Here is a 16,321-nt window from a genome sequence, read left to right as displayed (position 1 = left end):
AATAGAGTAGAAACTGCAGTCGAAATGGTGTTTAAAAGTTGGCTTTTGAATATATTTCAAAAGAAGAGCTGACTGGATTTGCTAATAAATTGGATGGAAGATAGAAGAGACAAGTCAAGAATGTCTCCAAGGTTTTGGCCTGACAAACCAAAATAATGGAGATGATATTTACTGAGATGGAAAAGAAAAAGGAGGGGAAAATTAAGGGGTGAATTTAGGAGTTTATTTTGGGACATATTAGGTATAGATGCCCACTAAACATCCAGGTAGAGATGTTGAATATATTTGGAAGTGAGTCTGGAAAGCAAAGATGTTGATCTAGACAGAAATTCGAGAGTAATCAGTGTATAGATGCAATTTTATGCCGTGAGATTAGATGAGATCACTCAAGGAGGAAATTTATTAGGTTGGTGCAAAAGGAATTGCGGTTTTTGCATTGTTGGAATTTGCCATTTGATATTGAAATAAATGTGGTTATATTATACATCATTTTAGTGGACATTTCTTGCTTTTTTTTTTTTGCTAAGGACTTATTTCTTACTGTTTATTTTATGTTTATTTTAGACTATGAAAATGATGTTAAACAAAAAGCAAATTTGAGTGATTTTCTTATTCAAATTCAAAATGGGTCATAGAGCAATGGAGACAACTCGCAACATCAGCAACGCAGTTGGCCCAGAAACTGCTAACAAACATACAGTGCAATGGTGGTTCAAGAAGTTTTGCAAAGCAAATGAGAGCCTGGAAGATGAGGTAGCAGAGTGGCTGGCCATCAGAAGTTGACAATGATCAATTAAGAGCAATCATCAAAGCTGATCCTCTTACATGAGAAGTTGCCACAGGACTCAACATTGATCCTTCTACGGACATTCAGCATTTGAAGCAAAATGGAAAGCTGAAAGAGCTCGGTAAGTGGGTGCTTCATGAGCTAAGCAAAAAATTTTTAAATCACACCTTCTCTTATTCTGTCCACCAAAAATGAAACATTTCTCAATTAGATTGTGACATGCAACAAAAAGTGGATTTTATATGACAGCCAGCTCAGTGGTTGGACCAAGAAGAAGCTCTAAAGCACTTCTCAAAACCAAACTTGCACCAAAAAAAAGTCATGGTCACCGTGTGGTGGTCTGCTGCCAGTCTGATCTACTATAGCTTTCTGAATCCTGGTGAAATAATTACATCTGAGAAGTATTATTGATGAGATGCATCGAAAACGGCAATGCTTGCGGCTGGCACTGGTCAACAGAAAGAGCCCAATTCCCACCACAACGCCAGACCGCACATCACACAACCAAGGCTTCAAAAATTGAATTAATTTGGCTACAAAGTTTTGCCTCATCCACCATATTCACCTGACCTGTCACCAACCAGCTACCACTTCAAGCATCTCAACAACTTTTTGCAGGGAAACCTTTCCACAATCAGCAGGATGCAGAAAATGCTTCCTAAGAGTTCACTGAAGCCCTAAACATGGATTTTTACGCTATAGGCATAAACAAACTTACTCCTCATTGGCAAAAATGTGTTGATTGTAATTGGTTCCTACTTTGATTCAGAAAGATGTGTTTGAGCCTAGTTATAATGATGTAATATTTGTGGTCTGAAACTGCAATTATTTCTGCACCAACCTGAAGGCTCCTAATGTTTAGAAGTCAAGAGCTTGAGGAGCAACCAGAAAAAGAGAGTGAAAAGTAGTAGTCGGTAATGACAGAGAGAGAGAGAGACTTCTCCGAAAGCTAAGCAAAAAAGCATTTTGAGAAGGTGGGAACGTCACTTCTACTGGAAGGGTGATTAGGATGGCCCCAAGAACTGTTATTGGATATAGCAAGATAGAAGCTGGTAATGAGTTGACAAGAACTGTTTCCATGGAGTGACAGGAACAAAAATTTAATTAAAACGCTTTAACAGAGATGGGAGAGCTGCCAGCGCCCATCTTTCTACTGCAACCTGAAGGTGTGACACTCAAGAAAACATGTAAAATCACAGGTAGGTGCTCCAAGGAGGAGCACTGGCAGACTTTCGGCATTGATTCCAGTGATGAAGATCATCAATCACGTTGAGAAAGAATAGATTGCTGATGCTGACTATGAGCCTTGCTTCAGGGAAAGCCCCATCACAACGATGTGGGGGAATGGCCTGGAGACCAAAGGAAGTGCTTCCTAGAGAAGTCAGCAACACAGGATGGTCTGCAAACACACCTGCTGAGGTGAGCGTCATGTCTAACAGTGGCAAGCTAATATGTGGGCACCTTGGCTCAGTGATGTATATGGTGCCTGCCTGGTGCACAGTGGAGGCTGAGGGGATGAAGTCTATGAAAGCCCCCTTCTCCCACAAAAGAAGACTCACCTATTTGTGCCCTACAGCTCCCCTGTGCCAGTTTCTCCTGTTTTCTCCCACACATACTTTTCTACTTTGCTTTGTGTCCTGGGAGACTACAAATTACATCTACAGGCAATCCACCCTCTGGTTTTGGGCCAGGTACGGCCAATGCAAACCCCGGCAGAAGTCTGGAAAGGAGGAAAGTGAGGTCAGGGTTTGTATTCTGTGGCTTCTTCCCTGTGGTCACCTCAGCCTGACAGATCATCTCAACTGAAGGTCACAAAGATGTTTATGTTCTCCCTCCTTCCGGATTCTGATAGCTAAACACTCTCTCTCATCCCCTCAGGGCGAGGGATGGTAACAGACAATGCTTTCTGGTTTCCTTACCCTGCCCTTCCCATACAAATAATTACTTTATTAAACCCCCTTAGAATTATCCTAATTTGTGTGTGCCATCTGTTTCCTGAACTTGGATTGAATCCGTATCTGTGAATAATGACATTAATACCTCTCTGAATTCCACTAGAACCTTGCTTCTCAATATGCCAGCAGCCTCACCACCTCCTAGGATTTTGTTAGAAATGCACAATCTCAGGACCCATCCAGAAGTCCCGAATCAGAGTGTGCACTTTAAGAAGAGTAATGAGACTTCTTCAGTGAAACCCCTGTTACAACAATGTGGGGGAACAGCCTGGAGACCAAAGGAAGCGCTTCGTAGAGAAGTCAGCAACACAGGATGCTTCATAAACACACCTGCTAAGCTTGGCGATTCCCATGCATGTTAAAATTTAAGAAGCACTGCACTGGAGTATTCTGAGTTTTACTGAAACTCTTTGGGTTACAAAAAACCCAAAGACTCACTCACTCAGCCTAGCTCAGGCAGGACAACAGGGGTCTTACACCTCAGGCAGACGAAGCAGACTTATACAGGACACCAAGAAGACAACCCATGAAAAGGTGAAGCCTCGTGGAGACAAGAACCAGAGGGTCAGCTTAGATCTGGGAGTCTTCCGCAGATGGCCCTGACCATGACTCACTATTCTGTGCGTTGCTTCCGGTCCTATGACCAGTTGGGTTCCCCAACACTTACTCTTGTATTTTTGCCAGTTCTTTTTCACCTATAGTTTTAACGAACTCCTAATTTGAGCTCTTTTTGCCTAACATGTGCTCCCTGGTCTGTCTCATAACCTTCCAATTTTGCTCACTACCTAAATTTCAGTTTCCGAGAAAAAAAAAGTTATTCACTCAATTCATCCTTGTTTGGACAGAGCTTTTGGGACCAGCCTCCCTCACAGGCTAATGGGTTAGAATTCCTGAGTCAGCAGGCACTAGGTAATATGGTATAAAGCATGTCTGCCCTGGGCTGTCTGATCAGCAGGGGCTGTGGAAGAAAATCACCCTATGATTACATGTCTAATTAAAATGGTCTTAAAAGACAGGGCTTGAAATCTGGGTTGCAGGCTCTTTCCCCTTTACCTACACCACCACCTCCCATCCTCTCTCCTTCCCCCCACTTCCTAGGAACATCTGCATCCTCTGGCAGTTGAGGTGACTTTTCATGTTCAGCATATTTCAAATGTTGTATAACAAAATTAATTACATTTCATTAAACTTAACAATTTTTTACAGCCCCAAACAAATCTAAAATGCCATGTTAAGCTTATGAGATGGCAGTCCTCCAAAGGGCTCTGCTGCTGGTATCCATCAGAGATTTATGTAATTTTAGGGATCATTTTACATGAGTCTGATGAATGGCCCCTTAGCCTTCATTAGGCATCAAACAAGAATTATTGCCTGGGTCCTAGACCAAGCAACTACCTATGTCCTCCTTCCTTCCTGCATTCCAGCAAGAGTTCCCTCAAACAACAATCTTCCTCTTTCTGTCTGCACTTTTCAAGGTGCACTCAAATTATGAAACTGCTTCTCTCTCCCCCTACTACCCGGTAGCAAAGGAAGGAACTGTTGGTATCTCTCACAAGTACGTGGCTTGGTACTTGGTAGTTGCTGAATTTATTAACATTTGTCGAATGAATGACTGTTCTTTCTCATTGGTTATGTGTCTCTCCCCCCTTGTGTATTAGGCTTTACTGTAATAAACCCCCAAGTCTCAGTGGATTTCTTGTTCTGCAGGTTTGAGAGGTGGCTGTAGGTCTGCTTCATCTGCCTTCTCACCTTGTATCTTCTGATTCATGCTGATCTGAAGGTGTAAGGCAGGACTGCAGGAAGACTGATGGAAACATCAATGCCGCTTAAAAGCTCTGCATGTGGCTGGGCATGGTGGCTCATGCCTGTAATCCCAGCACTTTGGGAGGCCAAGGCAGGTGGATCACCTGAGGTCAGGAGTTTGAGACCAGCCTGACAAACATGGAGAAACCCCATCTCAACTAAAAATACACAGTTAGCTGGGCGTGGTGGTGCATACCTATAATCCCTGAGGCAGGAGAATCGCTTGTGGAGGTTGTGGTGAGTCAAGATCATGCCATTGCACTTTAGCCTGGACAACAAGAGTGAAACTCCACCTCAAAAAAATAAAATTAAATTTAAAAAGCTCTTGTGTAACCACCCCACAGTCACTTCTACTGTGTAATATGGGCTAAAAAGCAGGGCACATGACCAAGCCCAATATTGATGGGCTGTTAAGCATGTTTCCCAAGGGAGAGAGGGGCCTGGAGTATCTGCTGAACAAAATATAATCCATCATATTGTTACCTGAGTTTTCTACCAGTGCGATTCTGATGCTTTAACTAGTTTTCAAAATTGGCAAAGGGAAAACTCCTATGACACATACATTAGGATCTATTCAGTTTCAGGGACAGAAATACAGCCCAAAATATTTTATGCAAAAAAGAAATGTACATGTACTTATCCATGCTATAACCTCGAAGTCCATGAAATAGATTTGGGTGAAGCCCAGGGGCTCAAACAACGTCATCCAGGGCCTTTTCTTCATCTCATTACTCTGCTGGCCTCAGTGTGTTGGTCTTATTCTCCCCAGTCTCTCAGAGGCAGCCCGGGGCTTTACGTCTGCATCCTCCCTTCATAGTAACTCCCCATGTGTTCAGAATTTCTTATCACTCATAGGGAAGGAGTCTAATTATCCCCACCTGGGTATTAAAGCTGTGCCAATCTCTGTCTCTAGGAGATGGGTTCTGATGGCTGGCCAGATTTGAACCGGGTACCCACCCCCGATGTCAGAGAAAAAAGGGTCTATTACCACTAAACATATACACATGGTAAAAACGAATGGGAGCCAAAACAGTAGGTAGTTTAACCCACTTAATTATGTGTTACCCAAGTTTTCTATTAGCACTATTCTGATCTTTTTAACTAGGTTTCAAAAATTTGCACACTAAAATCCCCTGTAACGTATATATTAGTCAGGATCCATTCAGTTCCAGTGACAAAATACAACTCAAACTAGTCTATGAGCCAAAGGCCTTGCAGTATGTTTAATCAATGTTTATATACAGGGAGTAAACTGCCGTAATTCCTTACTTGGGTCAGGAAAAACAATCTGAAACCATACAAGGTAAATTCGATGGTAAACCTTCAGTTTACATACTCCTGCATCTTTACGCCTTCTGAAAATATTCAAGGCCAAGAGATCCTGTATCAGAAACTTTTTTTTTTCTTTTTTTTTTTTTTTTTTTGAGACAGGGTCTCACTCTGTCACCCAGGCTGGAACACAGTGGCGTGGTCACAGCTCACTGCAGCCTTGACCTCCTGGGCCCAAGCCATCTTCCCACTGCAGCCTCCCAAGTAGCTAAGGCCACAGGTGTGCACCACCACACCCAGCTGATTTTTGAATTATTTGTAGAGACAAGGTCTCACAAAGTTGCCCAGGCATGTCTCAAACTCCTGGCCTCAAGCAATCCTCCTGCCTCAGGCTCCCAAAGTGCTGGGATTACAGGCTTCAGCCACCATGCCTGGCCGGAAACTGTAATTTAAAAAATCTACACAGGTTGTTGTCCACTGAATTCCTTTCCCATCCACTTTCCCCCTTCTTCTCTATACAGCCATTTCATCTAATTCTCATTTACAACATTCAGCTTCCTTCATACCAGAAGTGATAGGGCAATGTGCTACAAAAGGTCTTTAAAAATTGAGCTGGTTTTACAACATTCTCTCATTGATTCACTAAGCAATTATAGGGCAGTTGCCGCATTTGGCTCTGGGATGAAACATGGCCCTTTTACTCTTTCAAGAAACTTGTCATATAAAAGGGGCAACGGATGTATAGACAAATGTCTGTAACATCGCAAGATAAGCACTGTAGTATCATAGAAGAAACAGCTGGAGAGGAGTGTGCTGAGATCCACGTGCTGTGAAGAGAATTCTAAGCACCAGGGGAAGGCTGGGCTGGAGAAATGTGAGAGCGGAGGCACAGTGGCCAGGCAGGAGATCTTGCAGGGGTCTCAGCAGGTCATGATGGGAGACTGAACTCTGACTGAAGGCAGCAGCTGTGAGAATAGAGAAGAAACAATGGATAAGAAAGTTGTGGCTGGGCACAGTGGCTCAGGCCTATAATCCCAACACTTTGGGAGGCCAAAGTAGGTGGATGACCTGAGGTCAGGCGTTCAAGACCAGCCTGACCAACATGGAGAAACCCCATCTCTACAAAAACACAAAAAATTAGCCGGGTGTGGTGGCAGCGCACTTGTAATCCTAGCTGCTTGGGAGACTGAGGCAGGAGAATCACTTGAACCCAGGAGGCGGAGGTTGCACTGAGCCAACATCGTGCCATTGCACTTAATCCAGCCTGGGCAACAAGAGCAAAACTCTGTCTCAAAAAAGAAAAATAAAAAAAAAAAGTTGTTCCAGAAGAGACATCAAAAGAACCAGTAAAAAAGCAAAGGGTGGGAAGAGGGAGAAGCTGAGGCATCATTTGATTTCATTTTGTTGGTGAAATGATGTTGGTGCCACCTAACAAGGATACCAAATAAAAAAGGAGGAGAAACTTTTTCAAGACAAATACGGACCTAAGCTGAGTTGGAAAGGTTTGAGATATCCAGGTATAAGGCCATCATTCCTCTTCCTTGTATTTATAATTTATTTGCACCTGTTACTGAAAATGTTTGTGCACGGAGTGGGAAAATAGGAAAGGGACAGAAGCATGAGAGGGTGGCAAATCTATAATAAAATCAGTTTCATGTCAAGATCCGTTTCTTTCGCATATTCTTTCCCTTGAAGAAATCTGAGTTATTTGTAACAACAAAAAAAGAGGCTCCGTCTTGTTTTGTATTGTACTCGTGATCAGGACTGGGTCTGGGTGGGGCTCTGTGGCAGCTGCCGACTGGAGTACTTGCAGAGGACCTGCAGCTACCACGTGCGCAGTCAGAGACCATATTTTAGTCAGTCTTCAGATTCAGAACTTCTGCTGATTTTGTTAGCAAATCTGCAAGTGTTAAATTAAATGATATCCTTGAGAGGGCTAACTTAAGAATATGACAAATTCACTGTTTCAGGAATTGGCCAAGCACTGCAATCTAAAGAACCTTCCTTTGAGAGTCCTCTTATGTTACTGGACATAATGCAAGCATAAATACTTGGATAGAAAATATGTTTATTATTGATCATCTTAATTAAAAAATACTCACTTTTTCTTAGGGCTAGTCCACTATACTCAGTCTCTTTGCAAGTATTAAATACATCAAAGTCATGAGCAATTTTAACAGTAACATAGAAATTTCTGTACAGTAAGCAAGACAGGAATGTCTAACAATGACACAGAGCTCCAGAACTTGCCAGTAACACAAAGAAAGCATTTCCAATGACAAGGTACAGGAACCCATGGATAAAAATCTAACAGAACACATGTTGGAAAACGGGGTCAGGAAATGGTATCATCCACCCTTGTTCTGAGGATGCTCAGTGATGGCACAAAGCATGTCCTGTGAGAGGGACTTGGAGATACGATTGCTTCTATCCAGAAATGTGCCCTTTGGTAATGGGACATATGGTACCTATGTGCCCCCAAATCAACTGTTTTTCAACTTCTGGCCATGCAATCATAACCAAGGTTTCAAGGAGAGGGCAGGCACAGAAAGTATTTAGCTTTGACTTCTTAGCAGATGTAACACAAGCTCTTCATCCTCTGCTAAAGACAGGCCGGTATCCAAAGGCTCTAACGTGTCCCACTTGGCCTTCTTTCTGTTACACCTTGTGGGTCCCACGTCTTCCACTTCACTGTTGTTCCTCTTCTTCATCCCCTGCTTCTTGGTATCACTGGTGAGAAGAAATCCGAAGATTTACTTTAGACTCAGTATGAAATCAAACATTTAAAATAGGATGAAATTAACGGATAGTTGGTAAAATGGTATTATTTAAGAAGGAAGGAAACCATGGCAACATCAAGATATCAGAATAATTAGTAAGTGCCTTCCCATCAGTAAATAGGTCCTACCATGCACCATCCATGTGCAAGGTACTTTGCTCACAATGGGTCATCCAATCTTCGCAAGAATTCCAGGAAGTTATATCATCCACAATATGAGGACACTGAGAGGCACCACAGGTATGTCTGGCTCCAGTGCGTGCTTGTCCTGCCGCATCAAACTACCTCTACTGAAAGTCAGGTTATCTTTAGGGAGCAGTCTGCAAGCTAACAGCTATCTGGACACCAGGTACTGCTTCTAATATATGTTGCATAAGTTGTGATCTAGAGATCGAGCATAAAATAGAACCTGAGACGTTACAGATTACTTAAGACATCAAATAAATTTCCTCCATTTAAAAATCTGTATCAAAGACACACACACAGACTTAAGAAAGCAAACATTACTGCAGTATTTTGTACATACCTAAGACACAGACCATAAAACCAAAGCTAATTTCTGAAAGTAGAGAAATCATTTGATATGCTAAAAATAGAAGAAAAAGCAAAACATCCTTTTCAAAGCATTTTGAGTTATTTATCTGTTCCAAGATGACCCAATTATTGGATACATGATTCAAACAAAATAAAAAGTCCATCTATTAGCAGTAGCAACCATGAATCAAGGCTTACTCAGAGTTTGGCACTGTGCTACATACCTTACATAGCTTATGTTATTTATATTCATGGCAACCCTCAGTGTGGAGTGCATTAGTCTCATTCTGCAATGAGGTTAAGAGATGTTAAATGACTGGACCAAGATTACACCCATGGGATTCAAATCCAGATATGAATGTTACTGAATCCAGCCCCAAAAGCAGGCTTTTGAGAGCAACTGGAGCTCACTCAGTCAACATTTAAATGCCAGTAACTGTGGAAAGAGCACTAGTTTGGCATCAACACAGTCACACCTTTAACTAATACTTCTAAGCCACAGTTTTCTTATTTGTAAAGACAGAAGTGGTTTATTTAAAATTGTGAGAATTAAATGAAATTACATAAATGAGAACACACAGTAGTGCTCAATACATGTTAACTTTCTGTCTATAAACGACTCCCTTTTAAACCCTCATATTCACTATATGTAATCAGCAAAAAAAAAAAAAAAAAAAAAATCACAGAAATATTACATTATATCCCAAGCACAAGATGGTTCCAAAAGACAACAAACTGCTCAAGTTCTAGTGGCCTGGATTACTCTTTAAGACAGTCTGGATAGCAAAGTGAATGTGCCTAATCATCATATCCATTTAGGACCAGCTTGATGCAAAACTGGAAATAATCCTCCATTTACCTCCCAGAAGTGCCCAATGCTCTGACTCAGCCATTCTCTTTCACCATTGGAGGAAAGGCAAACCAAATGACACTATGAGGTTATTTAAAGCTACAAATCACTGCATTTTAAAGAGTGCCTGGAGAGATAACATGAAAGTTTCCTGTGATACAAATTCAGTCAGCAAAGAATTAAAATAATTCTTACTGAAAAGGGGTCTTAAAAAAAAAAAAAAAAAAGTATTGTGCCCTGATCTTCTTATGAGTATGGCCAGTCCTGTGACAATCCCACAGGATTATAGTGCCAGGATTTATTTGGTTGAAGGGCATACTGATTTTTGCTCTGCCTATAAGTCAAGTGCATCTCAGATCAGCTCATCAGCAATGGCCTAATTAGTGGGCTGTCTACTGCCTCCTCTGTTAATGTGCTCCTGCACATTACATGCCCTGCAGGAAATAGGTGGCTCAGACAATAAAAGGTGGAAAATTTATGTAGTCAAAGTATTTTCACAATAGGCAGCTTTGCTGCTTTGTGGATCACTTCAAATTCTAGAAAGGCCTTTTATACTACTTTCTATAGCAAATAAGCAGCAATCTATATAACAAATTAATTATTAAAAAACAGTATTGGCATTCTATAGATAAATTACCAAAAGGGGATAATGTAATAAACCTAGAAAATAATTAGGAAGCAGAAAGCAAACTACAGCCACTATCTGGTATTTTCAGAAATGGTCTCTTCCAAATGGAGTGGCACTAGACGGCTCCCTTTTATTTACATCCTGATGAATCAGGCAGGCAGTGGGGTTCTGACCCCATCTAGCTAGTGTTCACCTGGAGCTCACTGGATCCAGTGAGGAACAGGGACTTCTTTCTGATGGGTTAACAGTCTAATATGTGTAATACAGGATTCTAGTTTCTTGAGTTTTTATTTTCTGCAAGTTCTGGGAGGAGCTCTTCCATCTTTCAATCATGAGTTCTATTAGGTGCCATAGGGGGCAGCACATCACTGGTGCCGTTTACCAAATAGACAGCGAAACACTCTGAAGATAACAGGTTCACTGAAATAATGAAAACGCAATAGAGGTTGAAAAAGGAGTGAAATAAGTGTTCTCCACTAAACCAAAGGAGGTAGGGAGGTTCTCAGATGATTGACAACTAGGGGATGACCTGCAAAATGGGGGCAAGTCCAAGCCTGAGCTCTGCAGTTTATCCTCATGTCAGTACTTCCATGGGACTTAAAGTGTTAGACTCTTGCCATATTCTTTTAATGTCGAGGCAAGAGTCAAAAACAAACATATCACTGTTCAGCATTAAAACAGTGCAACATAATGGATGATAAAGCACATCTTAAAAAGCAAAAGCATGGCTCAACTCAGCACTCCAGAAGCCCAACTACTGCTATAAAAATAAAAAGTAGAGCTAAAGAATTCAGAGATACCAGTCTTTCAATAATCCAAATAAAACAGACTTCACTAGTAATGTTTAGTGTGCCATTTAAAGGACACATCACACAACAGAGAAAAAAAATCATCATGTAATATGTAATATGAACAGATGATGACAAGGAAATTCTATTTCAATGATTTTGAAATTTTTGTGAAAATGGATACACAAAAGCTTGTCTTGACAACCAAAGTAACCATCTGAGCCAAACAATTCACTCACTGTTATTAAAAAAAAAAAAAAAAAAAAAAAAAAAATTTAAAAAAAAAAAAAAAAAAAAAAGACAACTTTGGAATGTGAATTCAATTTTAAAATCTTTATTTGTAATTGAGTTTTAAATGGAATATAACTTTCTGAATTTCTAAATTTTCTGAAACAAAACATCAAAATACTCCTAGAAGTTGAACTGATTTTTTCAATAGGGTAGATTTCCTGGTTTCAACATTTTTTCAGACACTTGTAGTTACCTCATTACCCCAGAATAAGTGTTAATTTCATGAGAAACAAAAGAGCTGGAGAAAAACTTGAAGTTAGGATGTTCAGGTCAGTCCCTCACTCCTCAGGCACGGTCCTCACTCGTGAGATTGGCAGACACTTTGTCATTTCCACCGGTGTTCGCTGTAAATGTGGCACCTCCCTCTTCTGGGTCTTCCTTTGTCCTTCAAGACTCATCTCCAATTCCCTCCCATGAAAGGTACCAATCTGCCTATTAAAAGTGATCTATTTCTTCTGAAGTGTAAAGCACTAATTATCTATTAGTCATTTTGCACCTAATATTGCTACTTCCTGATACTAAAGTGATTTTCTTTTCCAACTGTATGCATCTTAACTCCCAATTAGAAGGTAAACTCCTGAGTGGACATGCAAATGACATAATCCTTCTGGAGGGCAATTTGGCAGCACCCTTCAAAAGTCTTTAAAAAAAATATATGCCCAGCAATTTTTCTTCTGGGACTTTATCAGAAGGAAATAATTAGAGATCTAGACAAAGATTTAAGCACAAGGATATTCAACAGATAGCTACTTTTAATTTCAGAAAGTTAGAAATCCCACAGTCCAGCCATAAAGGATTAAATAGGTTATAAAATTAGAAATGAGATACTATGCAGCTATTAAAAATATTGTTGCAGGAACTGCTTTTAATAAACACTGAAAACAGTTATAAACCAATACAAAAAGGAGTCCATTTGTATTTTTAAAAGCATATATGTAAGTTTGCATAAAAAAGTTTTGGAAGACTTTTTAAAATGTTCTTTTTGCTGGTATAGATGTCTTCTCATTTTTCTGTAATAAGCCTGTAATTACTCTTTGCAATAAAAGAAAAAAAATAAATTTGAAGTTCTGGGTAGCTAGGTATATGTCAATTATTCTTTGTAATTCCACAAGGCTCAAAAGCACACAGAGTAGGTATGCTACATAACCTTTGCTCTTGTTGATAACCTGATCTCCAACTTAGGCTCCCTGTATCTATAGAAGTATGGGAAAAGGTGAGACTACGTAGGCCGAGATATATGAATCATGGGTTATTTTCAGTATTTTTTTTTAAATCTGCAATTGTATGCCAAACACTAAGTTGCAGGATTTGTTTGCTTTTGTCTGGAATTCTATTAACTGAGCCTTATAAATGCTTGATACTTCAGAAACTTGGATGAACTGGAAATTACATCTTTGTTAATGAAACAAATGCGAAACATTATTCACTTTCTTGAGAGACAATAATCTTTCAAAACATGGGACCATTATGGTTGAAAACAAAAGTTCTCTTTGATGATAAAAAGGTTGGCAGTCATCATTCCAGGCCAGAAAATGGTGCTCCATGGATCTTACGGAGAAACCTGTGAGAATTCCTGATAATTTTACTTTTCAGTCTTACATATCAGCCTTCTTAGGAAGCCATTCAGTAATGGTTTCCATGCCCGCTCTCCCCTCAAGAAAATGGGGGAGGAAAAAAACCAAAAAACCTTAAATAAAGGTTCTTGTTGAAATATCATTTCTCTTTTCAATTGTAAGTATGCTTAGAGAAGGAGTCTTTGTAAAGCACAGCTTGGCTCTTGTCTTTTTCATAAAAATTTTAGTGGTTCTCTAGAAAGATTATTAGTATAATCTTTAGAGAGCCTCATGATCTGGTATAAGCCTGCCTCTGTAACCTGTTCTGCATTAATCCCCCTTAATATGCCCCCTGTTCTTTGGGGCTCCTTTTTATATCCTGGACATGCTCCAGCTTCTCCATCTGGAATTCTCTTTCCTCTTTTCTAGCTATAGAAACCTCCCTTACTCTTCAAGAGCCAGTTCAAATGACACCACTTCCTCAAGGATTCTACCTTAGGCATTGTAATTTTGTATAGATTTCTTCTTCTGCCTACTAAATTGTTAGCTTTTTGAGGTCTGGGGCTCCTTATCTTCATCTCTGAAGATGACTTAAAGAATTCATTCAATAAAGGTCCATTCATCTAAATAGTAAAAATAATGACAGTTAGCATTGTTCAAAGTTCCAAGAATTACCATCGCTGCAACAAAAAAGGCAGCATTTCAATGGATTTTGTTTCTAATTTGACTTCCAGCAGAGTTACAGAGGAGAGTGTCACGTGTGGGAGCACCCCCAGAACACTCAATCCAGTCTGTGGGTGCACAGGCTCCTGTCTGCTGACTAATCCTCTGTTTTTAATATCACAAGTTCCGGTGTTCTAAATTTTGGCTTTGCATGTTTTTTAAAATTATGTAAGTGGCCAAATTATGGCTAAACCCAGTAACTTGTTTTTTCAAACACAACTTCTGCTGAGTTAACGCTCTGTCAATGGACAGTTTAAATTTCCCCATGACTGCAACTTCCATATGAGATGTAATCAGCAATCATCTAAATTTAAAGTACTTAAAGGTTCACTACAACCTCCCTGATTGTACCTTCCCCGTTTCCTCTTCCTCTATCCATTACATAAATGCTTACTTCCCCAGGTTCCATCACTGGGCCTCAACTATTCTCATCTTACATAGTCATTCTGGATATTCTCATGCATTTCAGTATTTCCACGATCTTTCATAATGCTAATTACTTAAAAATACACTTCTTTAGCCTAGAGTTTTTTCCAGACCACCAGATCAGCATATTCAACCAGCTCCTGGATGATCCTATTATGTTTTCCCAAAATCTGTTCTTCCTATGTTTATTTCACTTCTGAGCGAAAAGGACTACTCCCCACTAAAAACCCAGAAGTGATCCTTGCGCTACCTTCTCCTTTATATCCTTAATTTAATTGATCATCCCTCAAATCCATCTATGTTTTCTAGGGCTTCTGCAGCCATCCTCACTCATTGCCATCCTTCACCTGATCCAGCTCTGGGAAGCCTTCCCTGACCCATGACCATCTGAGTTAAGTGCCCTCTTAGGGTTCCCCTCACATTGTACATACCTCCATCGCACCATGTGAAATGGCCTTATGGCAACTGTCTGTGTGCTTATCTTCTATTAGATTACAAGTTCCCTAAGGACAAAACTTTGTCTTATTCTTTGTTACAATGACTTGGTATCCAAGGGCTTAATACGTTTCTTGAAGAAATAAACCCACTGGGCTGAGCTTCTGTATTGCTTAGTGTCTGATTGGTCCACTCTTTGTCACATAGGGTCAGAAAGAATGATCGCTAACTAAAACCACATTCTCATCTTCTTTGCAGCGTAGATGGTTCATTTTAAGCCAGTATGTAAGCAGACATTTCAATCTGTGTTGTATTTTGTTCTCTTAACACTATATCATTAATTCCAAAGAAATTGAAGATATCAAAGCCACAGTGAAAATTAAAACATTAACGGCGTAAGGGAAATTATACTGCAAAAAAAGAAGTACCCATAACTTCAGATTCAGAATGAGAATGAGACAATACTTCTAAGACCATAAAAAGATCAAAACTTGGCATGTCACTTCAACAAAAATGAGTAATTTTGATGTTCTTTGCAATAATATCTAACTATTATCCTTTTAAAAATGTGTGATCACATCAAAACCTTAACCCTCTATGAAGTACTGACAAAGATACTCTCTTCTGACCAAACTTGAGTCTGGCTCTTCTGAGTCCTCTTTCTGACTGGGCTCTGTCTTTACTCCAGGTCTGCCCAGTTAGTCCAGTTTTGGCAAGAATCCTGCTGAGTCCGCTTACCAAAAATCTCTCACCCTTAATATCTGGTCAAATTTCCCACCCCTCAGGCCTGCCTTCAGTAAGAATCCTGTGGAATCTGTTTAGCCAGAAGCCTCCATACTCCTGATGTTCCTTCCTAGTCACTTTTCATTAACGATCCCTCCCTATAAATCTCTAACTCTCACTTGTCCAAGTTGTACCTGCAGTTGAGCTCAATCTCTCACCACTACTACAAAACCCCATTCCAGTGGTCCCAACCCCTGAATAAAGTTTGAATTACCATTCTTTAGTGTCACTAAATTTTTTCTTTAACAGCATGTAGCGCAGTCAACAAATTACTGTGAGACAAAGGTATCGGGTTCCGTAAGACATGCAGTAACAGTGGGATTGCGCCTCATTATCCTGAACTTTAGACTCAGGGTGGTTTGCCACCAGCAGATACAATATTTGAACAAAGAGTATAATAAGCGAATACAGCAATTGTAAAAAATACTAGAAGTTAAAACTGAAATTGCTTTCGTGTTTGTCACAAGAAGTACTGCCTAATGTTGATGGAAAATAAGACCAAAAAGCAAATTCTCAACTCATAACTTTTGTTTTTTTCTGAGGAGAAAGACCTTTAGAAAAAACAAACAAGAAACATTGGTATCCAGGAAAGAAACAAAGTGGATGAGGATTACATGAAGCCACTAGCTACTCCAAATGAAGTACATCCCTGACTCCTGAGAACTACATATTGGGTTCTTAGAGAATGTGGAAACCATCTTGTTCATTTAACGATCT

General features: G+C 40.0%; 1 protein-coding gene across 2 annotated transcripts in view; it reads right to left on the bottom strand.

Moving 5' to 3' along the window:
• Positions 1 to 7,864: 7,864 nt before the first annotated feature.
• Positions 7,865 to 16,321, bottom strand: part of DDX10 (DEAD-box helicase 10) — a 274,959-nt gene continuing 266,502 nt past the window's right edge. For both annotated transcript variants that reach the window (XM_017547072.1, XM_017547074.2), the window contains one exon: positions 7,865 to 8,544. In XM_017547072.1, coding sequence (XP_017402561.1) covers positions 8,370 to 8,544 — 175 coding nt within the window. In that variant the 3' untranslated portion in view covers positions 7,865 to 8,369. The remainder of the gene's footprint in view (positions 8,545 to 16,321) is intronic.

Source organism: Cebus imitator, unplaced genomic scaffold, assembly GCF_001604975.1.
Source record: "Cebus imitator isolate Cc_AM_T3 unplaced genomic scaffold, Cebus_imitator-1.0 Scaffold194, whole genome shotgun sequence".
Taxonomy (NCBI): Eukaryota; Metazoa; Chordata; class Mammalia; order Primates; family Cebidae; genus Cebus; species Cebus imitator.
The sequence above is the reverse complement of the archived record's forward strand: the minus strand, read 5'-3'. Positions and strand labels throughout refer to the sequence as shown.